General features: G+C 51.3%; 1 protein-coding gene across 1 annotated transcript; it reads left to right on the plus strand.

The window, feature by feature from the left end:
- Positions 1-5,472: 5,472 nt before the first annotated feature.
- Positions 5,473-15,316, plus strand: LOC126042743 (lipase member M-like). Its single transcript, XM_049810362.1, has 10 exons — positions 5,473-5,571; positions 8,771-8,860; positions 9,429-9,594; positions 10,957-11,155; positions 11,413-11,522; positions 11,921-12,057; positions 12,500-12,640; positions 13,830-13,901; positions 14,650-14,715; positions 15,083-15,316. Exons 2-10 carry the CDS (start codon positions 8,780-8,782, stop codon positions 15,314-15,316), a joined length of 1,206 nt encoding a protein of 401 aa, XP_049666319.1. The 5' UTR covers positions 5,473-5,571; positions 8,771-8,779.
- Positions 15,317-17,297: the final 1,981 nt, after the last annotated feature.

Genomic DNA, 17,297 nt, shown 5'->3' on the forward strand with positions numbered 1-17,297 from the left:
TAAATTATGTCTTGTCCAGTGCCCTGCAGAACAAGATCAACAGTTGGTTGTGTGGGGAAAACATTGTTTTGTCTCTTCCTTGCTCCATAAGTTGCAGGCATTGTTCCCATCAAATATACAACACGACTAACACTGAGTGTGTCTGCGTGGGGCTCTGCAAATGATGAGGGGTAGGCATCTGATGGTGGGTCAGGGGCATCAAGAGTGGTGACCGTTACTCAGAGCTCCCCAAAACCTACATGGCAGCCACATCTGCCCAGTAGCTGCATTCAGGTGTCTGTGCCTGCTGAGACGCACATTTGGCATCACCGATGGCATCACTCCTGAATACCGTGCCTTCTGCCCACGGCCCAGCTCCCATGCTGACTCATGAGGAAGCTTTGCAAGAGCTTGTGTCAGCACAGAGTCCCAGCAGCAATGCCGAGATCTCTGGGACACTGTCCCCTCCAGCACATCACCCTTCCACAGCCTTCCTACAGCTAAACCCAGTGACACTGGCCGTGCTTTGGTCCAAAGCCCGACCTTCTGGTGACTACAGGAGCCTGTGCAGGGCAGGGAGGTCCCTTTCAGTAACCCACTGGTCCAGCAAGGGACCATTACAATGCATCTGTCCCAGTAAGATGCTGACCACCAGGTCCAAAGGCTGCTCCTTCTTTTGTTCCAGGAACAAAAAGCGTCACACAAGAAAGAGCAGATCATGTCGGCTTGACATCTACAACAGATCAACTCTTAAGTCTCTGGGTGAGACGCTGGTGAGGCATAACTGGCAACTCCCATCTGCAGGGACCAGGTGCCCCCTTGGCAGCTTGGCCATCAGAAAAAGCCTTGGGGAACCCTGAAGCTGTTTCCTGTCAAGCAGAAGTTGTTATCAAATAGAAGGTGATGTGTCTGTCCTTTCTGAAAGAGCTGTTTCTTCCACTGCGCTGGTCCCTGTGTGCAGACATGGTAGACAGCCCTTGCTTTTCTGGCAGGCAGAGCAGAAGCGAGAAAATTCACCTTGGAGGGAAGAGGGCAAAGGGTAAGACAGACTCTAGGAACCATAGTGGGGCCACCTCAGCCTGGGGTGGCAGTGCCAGCTTCCCCAGCACCCTAAATCCTGGTGTACCTCCAGGCCTTGGAAACCTGTCCCCAGCTCCTGGGCAGCTCCAGGCAGCTAAGCCCATGGTCATGACACAGCTGAGAATGTGCTAAGACAAGCCCTCTCATGACACCTATGGCTCTCCTCCCTGCACCCAGAGTCATTTCATAGCCCTCCGCAGCTTCCCTGGGGACCTCAAGGCTTCCAGCACATGACCGCAGCAGCTTGGCTCCTTGTCAAGCCAGCAGGTCATGGCTTGCTCTTCCAGGAACCCATGAGCCCTGTGGCAAAAGTGGGTTTGGCATCCTTTTATTTAGGGATGTGTTCGTTAACACTGGCAGCCACCTGCATGCCACCCAACAGAATGTGAGAAGGTGGCTATGGATGGCACTGCACGCTGTTTTCAGCTGCAAAAGGAGGAAAGATGTCACAGGGCAGGCAAGCTGCAGAGCTGGGCTGATGCCAGCTCATCCCCAGCACACATGGGCTGAACTCAGGCCATGGTGCATCACTCAGAGATGTGAGGATGTGGCTGAGTTATAAAGGGAGACTGCATCTGAGGACCATCAGCAGGAGCCAACAGTTGCACGGCTCCCTCCAAGGCAGACAGCGGAAGCAATGCGAGGAGAAGACACCAGGCTTGGGGATTACGTTGCCCACTGCATAAAGATGGGCTGGAAAGAGCTCTTGGTTATTGTTCAAAGACCAAGGCACCCCATAAAACCTGGATCTCAGCCTTGTCCCAGCCCAAAGCTTCCAGCATCAGGGACAACCTCCACCAGCAGATATGGCATGAGACCCTTCTCCCTCAGCTTCCCCACCACCACAGCTTGGGCATCCAATACCATTCCAATGACACCTCAAAGTCTTACCCCCTCCTTCCCACCACCCCGGAGCCTGCAATGGCTGTGGGGATGCTCCCCAAAGACTGCTCCTCCCTAGCCCAGCTGATGACCTTCAAGCTGTGGTTCTCTGCAGTGGTCACACACCATCCCCAGTGCGATCTGCTGTCCCCAGAGCAGGCTCAGACAGAGGGGGCTCCTGAGATGCACAGAGGTCTGCAGGCAGACCTGCACGCACCTTCTCCTTGCAGAAGCTCCCCAGAAAGCCCCCAGGTGCAGCAAAGCCAGGTCCCACCAGGATGTGGGCAGGGGCACTGCCCACCAAGGGCAGCAGGTAGAAAGGAGTTAGTTCTGCCCGCGCTCCCTGTGTCTTTAAAGGCAGCTTCTGGCCTCCAGGCTCACCTTCATCTACCTCAGTGGCTTGCAGCAAAGCCTGACGAGTCTTCCTCAGTCCTTCAGAGGTCCTTCCTTTCACACCCTCTCCAGAAATGCCTGCTCTCCTCTGTACCTCTCTGCACAAGCTGTGAGCCCACAGCTCACCCTACACCTACCCCCCTAATTCTCCAGCCCCTGCCCCACCTCCTTAATCTCTCCTCCCGGACAGGCTCAGCTGCTCTGCGGGAAGGATGACGCCTCACCTGGCCCTCCCGCTCCCCTCAAGCCAGAGGAGATGTGTGTGTGGATGCAGGCCCTGGGAGGGAATTATTCCCTCTGCTTGGTATCGGGGAGGCCAAACCGTGATGCTGTATCTGATTTGGGGTTCGCAGGGACTAGTGAGACACCCTCAAATTGGAGTGAGCCTGGGGATACCCTGGAGATGGTGGGTGGAGGCCAGGTTGTGCAAGGAGAGGCTGGGGGAGCTGGGCTTGCTCAGCCAGACACAACGGCATCTCCCCCTGCCCAAAGGGGTCCCGGAGGCACCGGGGCCGGACTCTGCTCTAAGGGGCACAGCGAGGGCCCCAGCTGCAGCACGGGAAACCCCATGCGGCCCCAAGGCAACAGCCCGTCCCTGTGCGAGTGGGGTGTCCCAGGGACGGGGCACTGAGCAGTGGGAGACCCCCGTGCTCAAAGGCAGGTATTCACCTGCTGAACAGGTTCAGATGCATTTCAGTGGGTTGCCCGGCAGATTCAGAGAGCTGCTCACTGGATCAAGCCCTCGGCTTTTCCTTTTGGCCAGGACAGCCACATGTCAGCACAAGTCCCTCTTGGCATGTCCTTCGGCTTGTGAGCACAAAGAGACCTTTGCTTTGCATATCAAAATACCCCTGAATACAGGGGTGAAAAGCTACTGCATATTCCCTGAGAGCACCCAGCACACGTGTGATGGTTGTCACCTCCCTGTGGCTCCATCTGTCCATCGAAGGGTGGGCTCCCAAACACATGCACCTCACCAAGAGGCTCAAAGAGCATCTGAGGAGACTGCTTTGGCACCATCTGCTCAGCCATCACCGTTTTTCTGTCGGTACAATTTAAATGGTGCCCAGTGCCTTCAGCACAATGAGCATGTGCATGGCCAATAATCAGCAAAATCATAGCTAGAGTCAGGATGTGGTTTCCCCCACCAAGCGGGAGCTGAGAGATACTGAGGGGCCTGGGGACACTCAGGTTGGAAAGGATGGAGCCTGTGAAGATGCATCTCCAGGGCTGGACCTGCCCCTTGGCCAACACTGCGGCCACACAACCCACTGCCCAAGGAGGAACCTATGAAGGGGCTGCTCCACCCCTCACAGCCCAGAGTCCAGGGGACAACTGCCTCTCCTTGAAGCCAACGCTGTCTTTCCACCCTGCTGCTGACCTGCGGTGGTTTGCAAAATAGCTTCAGGTGGAGGGAGGGGGTTAGTCATGTAAGCAGTAAAATGATAAGGTAGCAATGGACCTCAGCGCAGACTGCACAAAACCATGCTTCTCCCCCTGGTCACAAAGGAGGAAAGCAAACTGGAGACAGAAGTGCCCTGGGGTTTGGGGTTTTTTTCTGTCTTTGCACTGTCCTACTGACAAACCAGAAAAAACTGGGCTCAAGTTTTTTGCTAAACTAAACTCAACAGCACAGATGCCCACACAAGAAGAAACACCTCACCTGCTCTGCATCAGAATGAACACCAATAAGCTTTATAACCAGCTGAAAAACATGGGGGACTTATGGAGGGGGCTTATTTCTTCCCTTCCTGCTCCTCCACAACTGCAGAGCAAAGAAATGCAGAGTCAACCAGGGCAGCAGCTGCCTCCAGGGTCCTACCTTGGCCCCCATCAGAGCCAACTTCACAGCTGCAGCAGGTTGTTGAGGGCCCAAAATAACAGCATGACTTATCAATGCATTATAAGGAATGCAAGGAAAACACACCTCTTGCCCAGCCGAAGCAGCACAAACACAGCCGGTAGGTAGCATTCCAGTTCATAACATGGATGTTCATAACCCAGCCAGACTGCACTTTCCCGTTTTCCCAGCAGAGAGGGCTCCATCCCAACAGAGCTCCTGCCCTGGGTGGCTGCATCCAGGCTACAGAACTCCTTCATGAGGGGGCACCTCATACTTGAGGAGAGGTGGACGACCGTGGGAGGTTTTTTTAAATATACCCAAACGCTACACTTTCCATGAGGGTTTGGGCAGGAGGTCACCTCCCTCACCAGCGCTTTCACAGCACCTTCTGCTGCCCAGGCTTTCCCTTTTCCTTCAGAGAGCACCATCCCATTGACGACAATCGGTCCAAGACATCCATGCTTACATGACCAGAAAGCAGCTAGCTGAAGAGCAGGTAGCACCAAGAAATTTAGGAAAGAGTACACGAGATTAAAGTGGCTTCGGACAGGCAGTCACCTCAGAGGAGAGCCATGGCACCGAGGGGATGGGGGACTGCAGAGAGGGGAGGGCAGAGTCACTGGGATGCGGTGTCCATGGCCCCCCGAGGCTGTGCACCCACCCCAGGGTCTTCCCAGAAGTGGTGACATCTCCACAGGAAGCCCCTCCAGGAGCAGGAGGCTTTGTAAACTTTGCTGTTGAATTGATGGAGGTAACTGAAAATTGAGTGGGTGCAGACACCCACCAGAGAAAGTCACCTCTTACTGTGGTCCAGATGGGCAACCTTTGTGCTCAGTAAGAAAAGACACGTCCTCCCATCAAAGCTGCATGCAATGGCTGGTGAGACCTTCTTCCCTCCTTGGGGATGGATTTCTTTTTTATTTTTTAAGGAGCACCCCCAGCAGTCATTATGAGACTGGGAGGTTTTGCGTTTCCAGGCAGTGGCTTGTTACACCCTGGGAGGCAACAAGAAGAGCCAAACAGAGCTGGGTGGGTTCCCCACAGGAGCTTGCTGGGATGAGCTAAGCTGGCACCATGCACCCTGCTGTGCCCCAGGCACCCCGCAGCACCCTGAGCACCCACACCAGCCCCATGCAACCTGCTGAGCTCCATGCACCCACGCCAGCCCCAGGCACCAACACCGGCCCCGTGCACCCACACCAGCCCCGTGCACCCACGCCAGCCCCAGGGCAGGTGGACACTGGTCCAGAGGCTGCATGTCCTCCAGTTCACAGAGGCCACGGGTGACGTCAGATGAAGCTGTGCCACATCGAGTGGAAATAACCGATTTGTTACAGCTCTCAGCTCTTCCGTAGTGCCACAAAAATATTCCCTAGTGAGCCTGGGCAGGATGGGTGTCTCCTTTCAGAGCAGACTTGAGCCCTCAGGTAAATTACCTGTTCACAGGAGAAAGGATTAGAGGGAGTGGCAACCCGTGATGCTCCCAAACGCACAGAGCAGAAGGAATAATAGCCCAATGCGTGGTGACTGAGAGCAGCGTGCTCAGGCAGGGAGGACCTCCTGCTTGGCAGACGTCAGGAAGAAAGGCACCCACACCTCTTCTGCTGCAGCCACCGGACCGCGACAGGTAATCCTCCCTCCTTGGGTGCCTCTGCCTTTGCACAGGCTGCCAGCAAGGGTCCACCCCTGGGGACAGCGGAGGAGAGACGTAGGTAGTTGAAGAGCCCCATGGATAGGACGGCGGAGCTTCCCTGGGAGTCCTGGGTCGGAAGGAAAGTCGTTTCTGCTCACAGGAGGGGCGGTGGGAACACGCGGGGGGTCAGGACCGTGCTGCTGGTGGAAGAGGTTTCACGCTGCTGCACCTCTCGGAGGTGACCATGAGCTCTCGCAGTCTGATGAGCTCAGGGGTCCTTCACAGAAGGAATCTTTTAGCAGGTTGGCTGTTAGGAGGAAAGGGCCATCCCGGGCAAGGCTCTTCCCTTGAATTTGCATGCTATTCTCGTGACGTTACACCTCAAAAATGCTTTCTGTCTCTCCTTGCTTTTCTGAAAGGCTGTCCTAAAAGTAATGAGACCAAAGTCTCCTGGGACCGGGCAGCTGCAGAAGGGCTGTGGTGAGTGGACGTGGCTGCCACCCTCGCTGTGTCTCCCACCTCTGCCCACGCATCCCAGAGACCCACATGCTCCTCAGGACCATCCCAGGAATGATCCCTCAACCGCCTTTCCCTAGGGAAGGAAAGCCCGGCTGCACAGCAGGGATGTCGGCAATGACAGGCAATGCAACGGAGGGGTCTCAGCCCCGAATTGTAGCCCTGGGGGGGTCAGGATGGAGGTGGGAAACCCTTCCTTCCCCAGAGTGGGAAGCAGCCATAGGAGGTGGGGTGTCACTGCTCTGGGTGGGAGGAGGGCTCAGGGTTCTGCTGAGCCGAGCCACAGCCACCCTGACCTCATGCTGTGAGCAGGAGGGTGGACAAAGGGTGTCCCAAGGTCCCTTCCAGCAGAGCGGCTGTGCCTGTGTGATACTCCACGGATCTGCTCCAGGGACAGCAGAGGGAGCAGACGGCCTTCTCCCCAGCTGCAAAACCACCTCCTGCAGCATGGGAAGCCGGTTCCTCCAGCAGAAGAGAGAAAGGATGATGAAGGTTAGCTGGGAAATGACAGAAACCTGCTTGCAGTTCTCCTTTCTTTCCCCAGAAAGATATTTTGCAGGGAAGCAATGAGGTGGATGCAAGATACCTGGAGCTGGCATCTCGCCGTGGTTGCCGCTTCCCACACAGCCCAGCACAGGCACATGCATTGGGCAGGATTTGGCAGGGGTCCTTGCTGTGGGCTCCACACAATTTAACTATTTAAGCATGACACACAAGAGCTGAGGCAGTATTTCTGTTGCAGACTTCTTGTCTCCAACAAATAAAATGAGAGTAAAATGGTTTGTGGTAGGAAAACACCAAAACAGATACTTCAAAATCCTTCCCAGGAAGAACAGCGAGTCTCCTGGGACAGTATTTCACTCCGGTTTGCAAAAACAGCTCAGGTGCGTCCAGGGTCTCTTTCAGCCATAAGGAGAGCCCAACCAAATCACATCATTTCATATTAAGAACAAAACCCTCCATGGTCCTGCAACTTAAAATTGGGTGGTTTACTCCGGATTAGTTCAGTTATCAGTTCAACAAAATAATCTATTTTTCTGACCATCCAAGCCATTGTCTTAAACGAATATGCTATAATTGTGGTGGGTTGACCCTGGCTGGATGCCAGGTGCCCACCAAAGCCACGCTATCACTCCCCCACCTCAGCTGGACAGGGGAGAGAAAATGTAACAAAAATTAATTTAATTTGTTACTGATCAAATCAGAGTAGGATGATGAGAAATAAAAAACAAATCTTAAAACACCTTCCCCCCCCCGCCTCCTTCCCAGGCTCAACTCCACTCCTGATTTCTCCACCTCCCCCCCACCAGTGGCGTACGGGGGCAGGGACAGGGAATGGGGGTTGGGGTCAGTTCATCACACGTTGTCTCTGCCATTCCTTCCTCTTCAGGGGCAGGACTCCTCACACTCCTCCCCTCCTCCACAAACTTCTCCAATGTGAGTCCTTCCCACGGACTGCAGTTCCTCACGAAATGCTCCAGTGTGGTCCCTTCCATGGGCTGCAGTCCTTCAGGCACACACTGCTCCAGCGTGGGTCCCCCACGGGGTCACAAGTCCTGCCAGAAAACTTGCTCCAGCGTGGGGTCCTCTCTCTGCAGATCCGCAGGTCCTGCCAGGAACCTGCTCCAGCGTGGGCTTCCCACGGGGTCACAACCTCCTTCGGGCACCCACCTGCTCCGGCGTGGGGTCCTCCCCGGGCTGCAGGTGGAGATCTGCTCCACCGTGGACCTCCCTGGGCTGCAGGGGGACAGCCTGCCTCACCAGGGTCTTCCCCAGGGGCTGCAGGGGAATCTCTGCTCCGGCGCCTGGAGCATCTCCTCCCCCTCCTTCTGCAATGACCTGGGGGTCTGCAGGGTTGTTTCTCTTACATGTCCTCACTCCTCTCTCTGGCTGCAGTTTCTGTGCTGCAGCAACTTTTTTTTTCCCTTCTTAAATGCGTTATCTCAGAGGTGCTACCACCATTGCCAATGGGCTCAGTCTTGGCCAGCAGTGGGTCCATCTTGGAGCTGGATGGCACTGGCTCTGTCGGACATAGGGGAAGCTTCTAGCAGCGTCTCCCAGAAGCCACCCCTGTAGCCCTCCCACTTCCAAAACCTGGCCACACAAACCCAATACAATAATCATCCCCTTGAAGACCAGATTTGCCTGGGAGAATATAGCTGTATACACACACATGCATTTTTCTGAATACAAGGATCTAATGGAGAATGTGTGATTAAAATCTAACGGAGTTTGGACTCTGGCATTGTTCAAGATCAGGAAAATGAGCAATTTCTAGAACCAATTAGAGAATTTCAAATTTATAATTATTTCACCTGTTGAGTGGTCAGATTGAGGTACTAACAAAAGTGTCATGCAGGCCAAGAGAAGTGCGTGCAGTCCCTGGCTTCTCTGTCAGTTCCATCAGTGTCTCTCACACTCGTCATGTTGACAATGTTTTGCAGGGCACCACGATGTGGCTGTTCATAACCATTGCTTATTTAACGTGCATCAGTGAAAAGTCAGATGCGAGCCCCGAGGTGTCCATGGATGTTGTAAGTCCTGACTTCTCTCCTGTCTTTTCCTGATTGGGCATGCAGGCTACCTGTGCTGCCATAGTCTGGGCAGGACCCGTGGTCTCTGTGTGTGTATCTTATCTTCACCAGGGTTTGGTACCAGGGTTTTATTAGAGCTTTCGTCTCCCTGTGCTTAGGTACAGAGATTTATGGCAGACATTTATGGGGGAGTTCGGTCCAAGTTGACCGGTTTGGTTAACGCAGCTGCCTCAGGCTTGGAGCTTCACTGTTATTGCTGCCCCGCTCTTCACAAACGTTGATTGCAACATGAAAAGTGACAATGGGTCTTTCTTTACCAGATCTGCTCAGGGAGTGAGGGAAACTCACACCTGCCAAAAATTTTAGCTGAAGTCATGACATCACCACAGCATTGGTGAAAGGGACATTGAGGGGTCCCTACTCCACCCTCCCGCTGGCAGCAGAGTCACCACCACCTGCTCAGGGCAGCCACTGTTGGCTTTGCCTAGCTAGTCTTCCTGACACCCACCGGGATGGAGACCCCCACCTCCATGGGGACCACTCCCACACTGTCCTTCCCTTCCCACAGGGTGAGATCATCCACTACCATGGGTACCCCTACGAGGAGCATGAAGTGGTGACAGACGATGGCTATTACCTCACCATGCAGAGGATTCCTCATGGCAAAGACAACCCAAGAAGCATGAGCACCTCCCATGAAGCAGAGGCACAGAGCTGCAGCATGTTCTGCCCCTGTAAGTGCCATGAGAAGATCTACCTGGTCCAGGGACCCAGAGAGCTTTGTTGGGCTGGAGCAGGCCATGGTCAGGGCTGCCTTGTCATGGGCTGGGTCCTCAAGGAGACAACATTCCTTGGAGGATTAGCCTCGGGAGCAGAAGAAATGCAGGTGCCAACCATGCCGACTTTCTTGTTCTGAGAGGATCTGCTCCAAAGAGGAAGGAAAAGATAAGGAGAATGAATGGGACAGAGAAATCTTGCCCCAGGTTTTACTCCAGCTCAAAGCCAGCCAGTGGAGCAGCAAAAAGCCATTTGTCAGCAAAAAAAACACCCTGTGTCCAATCCAATGCCATCTCACCATTTCAGCTGCTTTCTGTTCTTCACTTGAACCACTGTTTCAAAGCAGAGAGGGTGATGCCCCATTCTTGGCAGGGTGTCCCTCTCTTGAGAAGCAGGAGGACTGGCATGTGAACATGGTAAATAAGTGTAAAAAAGACAGATTTCCATTCAGGACACTTTGTCCTCAACTGTCAAGGGTGGAAATATGAGTCTTATATTGAGGGTCTAAAAACCAACAGAAAAAAGAAAAGACAAAGGGGGGGAGAAAAAAAAAAAAAGGAAAGTCACTTTTTATTTCAACTTTTTCATGCTGCAACCTGTGGTCACCCTACCATATGAATTCAGATATCATTGCATTGACCCTGTTGTGGCTGTGAAGATGGACCTGCTTTGAGCAGGGGATTGGAGCAGAGACCTCCAGAGGTCGTTTCCAAACTAAACCTTTCCATAACCTCTCTTCCACTCTCTTCCTACAGGCTTCCTGGTCCTTTGTAAAAAAGATCTTAAGTTTGTTCTGGGGAGCTAAAGACTTGCCCATAAGGCTTAAAGTGGGCAGAAGTGGGTGGAGGAGATGCTCTTGACCCCTCCAGTACCCATGTCTCTTGCAATGGGGCAGCATGATGTTGCCGTGCCGTGGGAGGTACTTGGAGGTACCGCTGGGTTTTCAGACACAGAGTACCTGAGCCAAACAAAAGGCACTGTGAGGAGGCCAGTCTCCACGCAAAGGGCGCAGTCACTGTCCAGACAGACATGGGGCTTGGTTTCTTTCTTCCTGGGAGCATAATTTAGCAAGCTCCATTCAATGCGGAGTCTAACCTTATTTTTCAGCTTTCACTGTATCAGTTTTCCCTGCCCTGGGATGACCAAAGAGCTTACTTCAAAAAAACCTCTCCAAAGAGGTTGAGGACGTAGGTGACTACCTCCCTGCACTGGGGTCACTTCCCCAGGGGGTTGCTGTCAAAGTCATACCTGGATGTGAACAGTCAATTTTGTTAGTAGGCAAAGAAAATAACTCTTCTTTCACCTTCCTCTTTCTTCAGCTCCAAAGTCTGTGGTCCTGCTGCAGCATGGCCTGGCGTTAGAGGGAAGCATCTGGGTTACCAACTTGCCCAACAGCAGCCTGGGTTTCATCCTTGCCGATGCCGGCTATGACGTCTGGATTGGAAACAACCGGGGGAACAGCTGGTCACGAAAGCACAAAGAGTTTGACTTTTACCACCAGGAATACTCAGCTTACAGGTATTTTCTGTGAAACTGAAGGGTGGGCAGGTACCTGGTACCCTCAGCAGTGTCCATAGGCTGGAGGAGCAGCGCTGCTAACAGTCGCACCATCTGCCAGTGGGCATAAACACCACCACCAAGACACCATAGGGGTGCCCATAACTGCCAGAGCCCTTGCCCGCTCCCCAAATGGTCATGGCACTCCTTGCTGTGTCCTGCCCATCGCTCTCAAGGTCAGCAACAATAATTTTGTCATGTGCCCGTCTCTATTGCAGCTTTCATGAGATGGCCATGTATGACCTTCCAGCAACAATCAACTATATTCTGCAGAAAACTGGACAGGAGCAGTTATACTATGTGGCTTACTCTCAAGGCACCACCACAGGTACTTAGAAGGAGATCGGACCACTGTCAGAGTTATGTTAGCTGTGCACCTCCGGTTTGGGAGTATTCTTCTGAGAGCTTGGACAGGGAGTGTAACATGTGGGCACGTCCAAACAGTGAAGGGAAAAGAGCAGGTAAACATCCCCGTTTACTTTAAGAGAACAGTTTTGAGCAGTGACAGCCCAAAAACGATTGCTGCAATGGCTTTTGGTACATCCCACTGCTTCCAGAGCCCCACTAAGGACTTGTGAGAGCTGCAGCTGGGCTGAGCAGTCAATCTGGGAGCTGAAATGCATCAGCAGCAAAGGCTTCAGGTCAAGTCACCAACCTGCTAGAGCCGCCTCCAAGGGTCCTTTGGATGGGCACAGACTCCTGGGAGCTTCCTTCTTCCTCCCGCAGGTTTCATTGCGTTTTCATCCATTCCTGAGCTGGATCGTAAAATCAAGATGTTTTTTGCCTTGGCTCCTATCACCACAAACTCAAATATAAAGACACCCTTGGTAAGGCTGTTTGACCTTCCTGAGGGGCTGGTTAAGGTACGTCCTCACCACATGCTTATCTGGTGTGAAGGGGAAGGAGGGAATGGGAAGGTATCATCACCTGAGACATGCAGTGCTTGTACATGACTTCCATTTCCCTGCCCTCTGTGTGCCCTTTGCATTGAGCGGGTACGTTTGTGCCTACACTCTTGAGCCTGTGGGGCATTAAACAGCGTAAAGCATCCTCCTGTCCAGCCCTAATCAGACAAGAGCTATTTCTAGACATTGTTTTGGGGACCGTCCTCCTAGGAGAAACCTCTTCTAGGAAGATCGGGGCTCTTCCAGGGCCATGGGCATTTCTGAAAAGCCAAAATTACAAAGCACAGCAAAGCTGTAGCAAGGAAGACAGCAACTTTCAGGGGTGAGCAGAGAGGTGGGCAGCGTCTGGAGGCAAAAGAGGAATGTGAACCACACTGATCAATGCCTTTGACTTTCACAGCTCATTTTAGGAAATACGGTGGTCTTTGATAAGGGTATTGTGCGGCAAGCGATTTCCAGTCTGTGCAGCTACTCCATCTTTAAAAGCTTTTGTTCCTTGGCCCTTTGCTTGCCTGGTGGGTTTACCAACAGCTTAAATGTGGTATGTACATTCCAGCTTACCTTTTAACTCATCCAGTTCCTCATTGTTTGAGCCCAAGTCGTCACTTTTTGATGGCCTTTTGCACCTTTGATTCATCGAAAAATCTGGCCATTGTGTCAGCATTTTCCAATTGGCCGTTGTGTTGGCCATCACAATCCTCTTGCACTGGCACCAGAGGGAAGGCCAGAGTGCACACAAGGTCACGCGCCCACTGGGCACGTTGTCTCCCTGGCAGGGATGACATCAAAGGGAGAACGAAGAAATTAATTCTGTGTTCCAGGGGCTCCCAGGGTTTCTCTTTCACTAAGTGATTTGTAATTTCATGTGTGTTTTAATAACAAGATGGGCTCTTATGGAATGAACTCCCCTTCAATCCACTGCTAGGAGAGGTGGGGCCTCAGACTCTTCAGCCTACTATCCCTTATTTAGCCCCAAATCAGAGCCTTTCCCTGTGCTCCACTGCACTGAACACAGTCATAGCAAAATTCAGGCTGGAGGCACCAGGATGCGGATCTCCAGACCAGCCCAGCTGCCACCAGGGCCAACACTTACAGCTACAGTAGGTTGGTTGGGGACATGTCCGGGTGAGCTGGGTGGTCCCAGGGACACCCTGCTCGCACAGGGAAGGGCTATTTTCTTGGGGATGGCCAAGATTTCAAGGTCCAGATCCTGCCACAAACCACTCGTGAGTAAAATTGGAGACAGGTCCTTGATCATAGATGGAGTTAGAGCTGGGCCACTGTTTCTCAAGGAAAATGTCAGTGTAATTTCTTAATATTCCAAAGAGGAAATGCATTAGAAACAACATGTAGAGCTACTGTGATGAGTTGCACATAGTCTTTGCAAAAGGATCCTGAGCACAAGATATGGAGTTTTACTTTGGTTTGAAAACTACATAGATTCATAGCATGACCCAGCATCCTATAGGAATTGCTTGGCTTACTGAAGGGAGCTCTACAGCACCCTTCATGCTGCTGCCTGCGGTGCACGTTCACATACCGTTGAAGTCAGCAGTGTGTATGGCTGAGCTGTGCCTTCACAGAGCTAAGACGAAGCAGCTTGTACAAATACAAGCTCCAACTAGCCTGTGTGAGTGAAAGACTTGTGTGGCTGCTGAACTGGATCAGTTTTATTTCCAATGGGATTTCCCTCCATGCCGAGAATAAATGTCTCCAATGCTTTCTTGCAGAGCCGCATAGATGTCTACCTGTCCCGCTACCCTGATTCAACATCCCTAAAAACCTTCTTACATTGGCGCCAGGTAATATTTCCAGATGCAGAATAAGATCGCGTGCAACCAGGACCCATGTTCTCTTCTCTCAGCTGCCCAGGACCTCTTCCCAGTGTTTGGGTATAGTCCTCCGTTGCTCTCCCTGCAGAGCTATAGTAGAGAGAAAGGGGGAAATTGGCATGAAACAGTGGTGCAGATGCAGTTCTTTTGGCCATGACTTTCAACAAAAGATGACCAAGAGTCTTTGGAGCTGGTAGGAGATGGAGATGGAAGCAAAAACTGGTAATAAACCAGCACAGGAGTTGCTAGAGTAAAGTTGAAGAGCTGAGGGTTAGTAGAGACAACTAATCATACAACAACTAATCACTGAAAACATGCACAGACTCATATCCTTCTGTTGTAGACATTGACCATGACAGACAAAGGAAACTTGCCCAAAGGCCTGATTCGTGTCTTCTTTGAGGCTAGCTCTTGGTCGTACACTAGGTGCACGGTGGGTTACTAGGGCCTCAGCTTCCAGCCATCTACGTTCTGCAGCTTGCCAGCCACCCAAGAGAGGAGGGATGAAAGATGTGAGCAATGTCAGGCGATGTTGCAGGCCATGCTGAGATCTTCCTGGGGGTTGAGCTCTCCTCCCAAAAGACAATATCACACATTACAAATAGCATCCCTGAGCCTTGGTGGTAGGAGGGAGCAGTGCAGTTCCCTGGTCACCTCTTTTATCTTTCTTATGGTCCCCTCTAATGCATGGATAATAAACACAGCTCTCCTTTTCCAGTTCTATCAAACAGGGGAATTCAAATATTATGATTACAGCAGTGACAACATGCTTCATTACAACCAGGTAAGAGAAATCCATTCTCATCTGTCAGTTTTAAAAGAGGAAAAAAAAAAAAAGGAAAAAAGAAAATGGCAATGAAAATATTGCAGTGGCTGAGACTGAATTTTATGGGATTTATGGAATTTACCTTATAGGTTTGTACCTTCCTTACAAAAAAAAGAGGTCTGTGGTGTCATTCAGTGATGACTTTTTGACTCTCTAGTGAAAAGTGCAGGAGCCCAAGACATAGTCAGGATCTCTGGTGATAGTTTCTGTACTGTTTTTTGGGATAAGGGAGAAATTCCAAGCAGCAGTCAGGAATACTTTGAAATTTGACTTGCCTGTGACCTCCCAGGCTTTCCTTCCTCAAGCCACACTATTTGTCTTCCAGACCACACCTCCCTTCTATGAGCCTGAAAATATGAAAACCCCGCTTGCTGCATGGTATGGTGGCAAGGACTGGATTTCAGTCCCCGAAGATGTAAACATCACACTGTCTCGTATAACCAATCTGGCATACAAAAAGTACATTCCCGAATTCATCCACTTTGATTTCATTTGGGGTATGCAGGCGTATGAACAAGTATACAGAGAAATTCTTGAATTGATGGAGAAGAGCACCTAGAGTTGGACCAGTGGCAGTAATTGTTGGTTTCTCATTTGACTTCTGGGCCTTCTTTTATTTAAAAAAAAAAAAAAAAAAAAAAAAAAAAAATGAAGAAAAGAAGAGGGGGAAAAGGCTCATTAAACTGCTACACTTCATTGGGATTGATATTACTCTGGCAAGTGAGGAAAACAAGCCAATCCAATGATCAGGAAAGCATGTAGGATTTAAGTTAAATAAGTTAAGGTCCTTGCAGACGTTGGGCATGGCCCTTGGACCCTGACCCTCCCAGGTGCCTCACTCATGTGGGTTTCCACCAACAAGCAACTCCAGTGGAATTTGGCTCCTGGTCGCTGTTAAGGGCTCTGGCCTCCTTATGCTTGGGTTCCCAGCTGCAAACACCTGGATAGCAGCTGAGCTCCATCCTAGATGCTGGTGTTTCACAAGAGTAGATGTGCTTGGATGGGACCACATGGTGAGTCGAGCAATGAATTCTGCCAGTGTAGCTTTACCCACCCTCTGGTGACTCTTCCACGCCAAGAATCCCAACATCCTGACATTCATTGCTTTACTTTACAGACAGAAGGAGCCTAATGTAGGGAACATTTTTCTCAAATTCATGTTGATTTGGATAACACCAGCCTTGCTTGTACACAAAAGGGTTTTCAATAAGTTCTACCAGGAAACACCATTTTGCACTATTTTAAGCAATATTCCCAAGGCACAAACCCAGCTGGAAAGGTCACCTTTTGCCGACTCTCAGGAAATACTTTTTGTTTTCCTTATGTGGGAGAGAGAAGAGTCTGGTGGAAGCCAGTAAGGAGTCTAACTCTGTTTTCAGCTTCTGGATTACACTCCTTAAAAATTTATTGATTAGGGGAGGAATGGTGAATTTGCCTGTTTGTGTAGCTATGTTCTTAAAATATGCCTAGGAGCAAGCAGGGCAAAGGATAAGACTCTCTTTCCACAAAGATGTAATAATCATAATAATAATAATGGTAATAATAATAATAATAAAGTAAGATAGGGTCCACTGGGCTCTGTGTGGTTGTACTGCCTTAAACCTCCAGAGTATGGGGGTTTTCAGAACGGACCTCTTGCCACTTGCAGGTGAGGGAGAGCTGCTCAGCGATAACTTTCAGTAGCTTGTAAAGCTGGCAGATGCCCACTGCCCACGATGCAACTAGCATTCCCCACCCTGTGCCCTGTGGGGAAGAGATGGGTCAAAAAGGGCAGGTTGGGGGGTGAGGAGGGGTACCGAGCCCAGCACGCCTGCTCTCCAGAGGCAAAGCGTGGGTCTTAGCAGCACGCTTTCATCCAGGTGTCTTCTGGTGCACATCCTTGTAGGACAACTGCAGTAGGCTCTGTTTGAGTTACCATCAAAGGGGACTGGCTCTAAAGGTGTTTCACTTTCCATCCTTACAGCTAGAATTAAGCACAGAAGAAAACAGGATTGGGTGAGGTAATCTCGGGGTGTAGGAATTAGGCTACAGGTTAGATATAATCTATCTTGAGCAACAGAGATTAGCTACCTCACTTAGTATATTTGTAATGACATCTTTTTCTGTGCGTGTGGTGGGTTGACCCTGGGTGGACGCCAGGTGCCCACCAAAGCCGTTCTATCACTCCCCCTCCTCAGCTGGACAGGGGAGAGAAAATATTACAAAGGGCTGGTGGGTCAAGGTAAGGACAGGAGAGATCACTCACCAATTACCGTCACGGGCAAAACAGACTCAGCTTGGGGAAAATTAACTCAATTTATTACCATCAACCAGAGTAGGGTAATGAGAAATAAAACCAAATCTCAAAGCACCTTCCCTCCACCCCTCCCTTCTTCCCGGGCACAACTTCCCTCCCAGATTCTCTACCTACCCCAGGGGGATGGGGAATGGGGTTTACGGTCAGTTCATCACATGTTTTTTTCTGCCGCTTCATCCTCCTCAGGGGCAGGACTCCTCACGCTTTTCCCCTGCTCCAGCGTGGGGTCCCTCCCATGGGAGAC

This window comes from Accipiter gentilis, chromosome 9, assembly GCF_929443795.1.
Source record: "Accipiter gentilis chromosome 9, bAccGen1.1, whole genome shotgun sequence".
NCBI lineage: Eukaryota > Metazoa > Chordata > Aves > Accipitriformes > Accipitridae > Astur > Astur gentilis.

Excerpts from the sequence above, each read along its gene's own strand:
- LOC126042743 (XM_049810362.1), top strand. The coding sequence starts at position 8,780 with ATGTGGCTGTTCATAACCATTGCTTATTTAACGTGCATCAGTGAAAAG. Across the intron at positions 11,523-11,920 it reads CTCTCAAGGCACCACCACAG|GTTTCATTGCGTTTTCATCC; the intron begins GTACTTAGAAGG and ends TTCCTCCCGCAG. Across the intron at positions 12,058-12,499 it reads TTCCTGAGGGGCTGGTTAAG|CTCATTTTAGGAAATACGGT; the intron begins GTACGTCCTCAC and ends TGACTTTCACAG.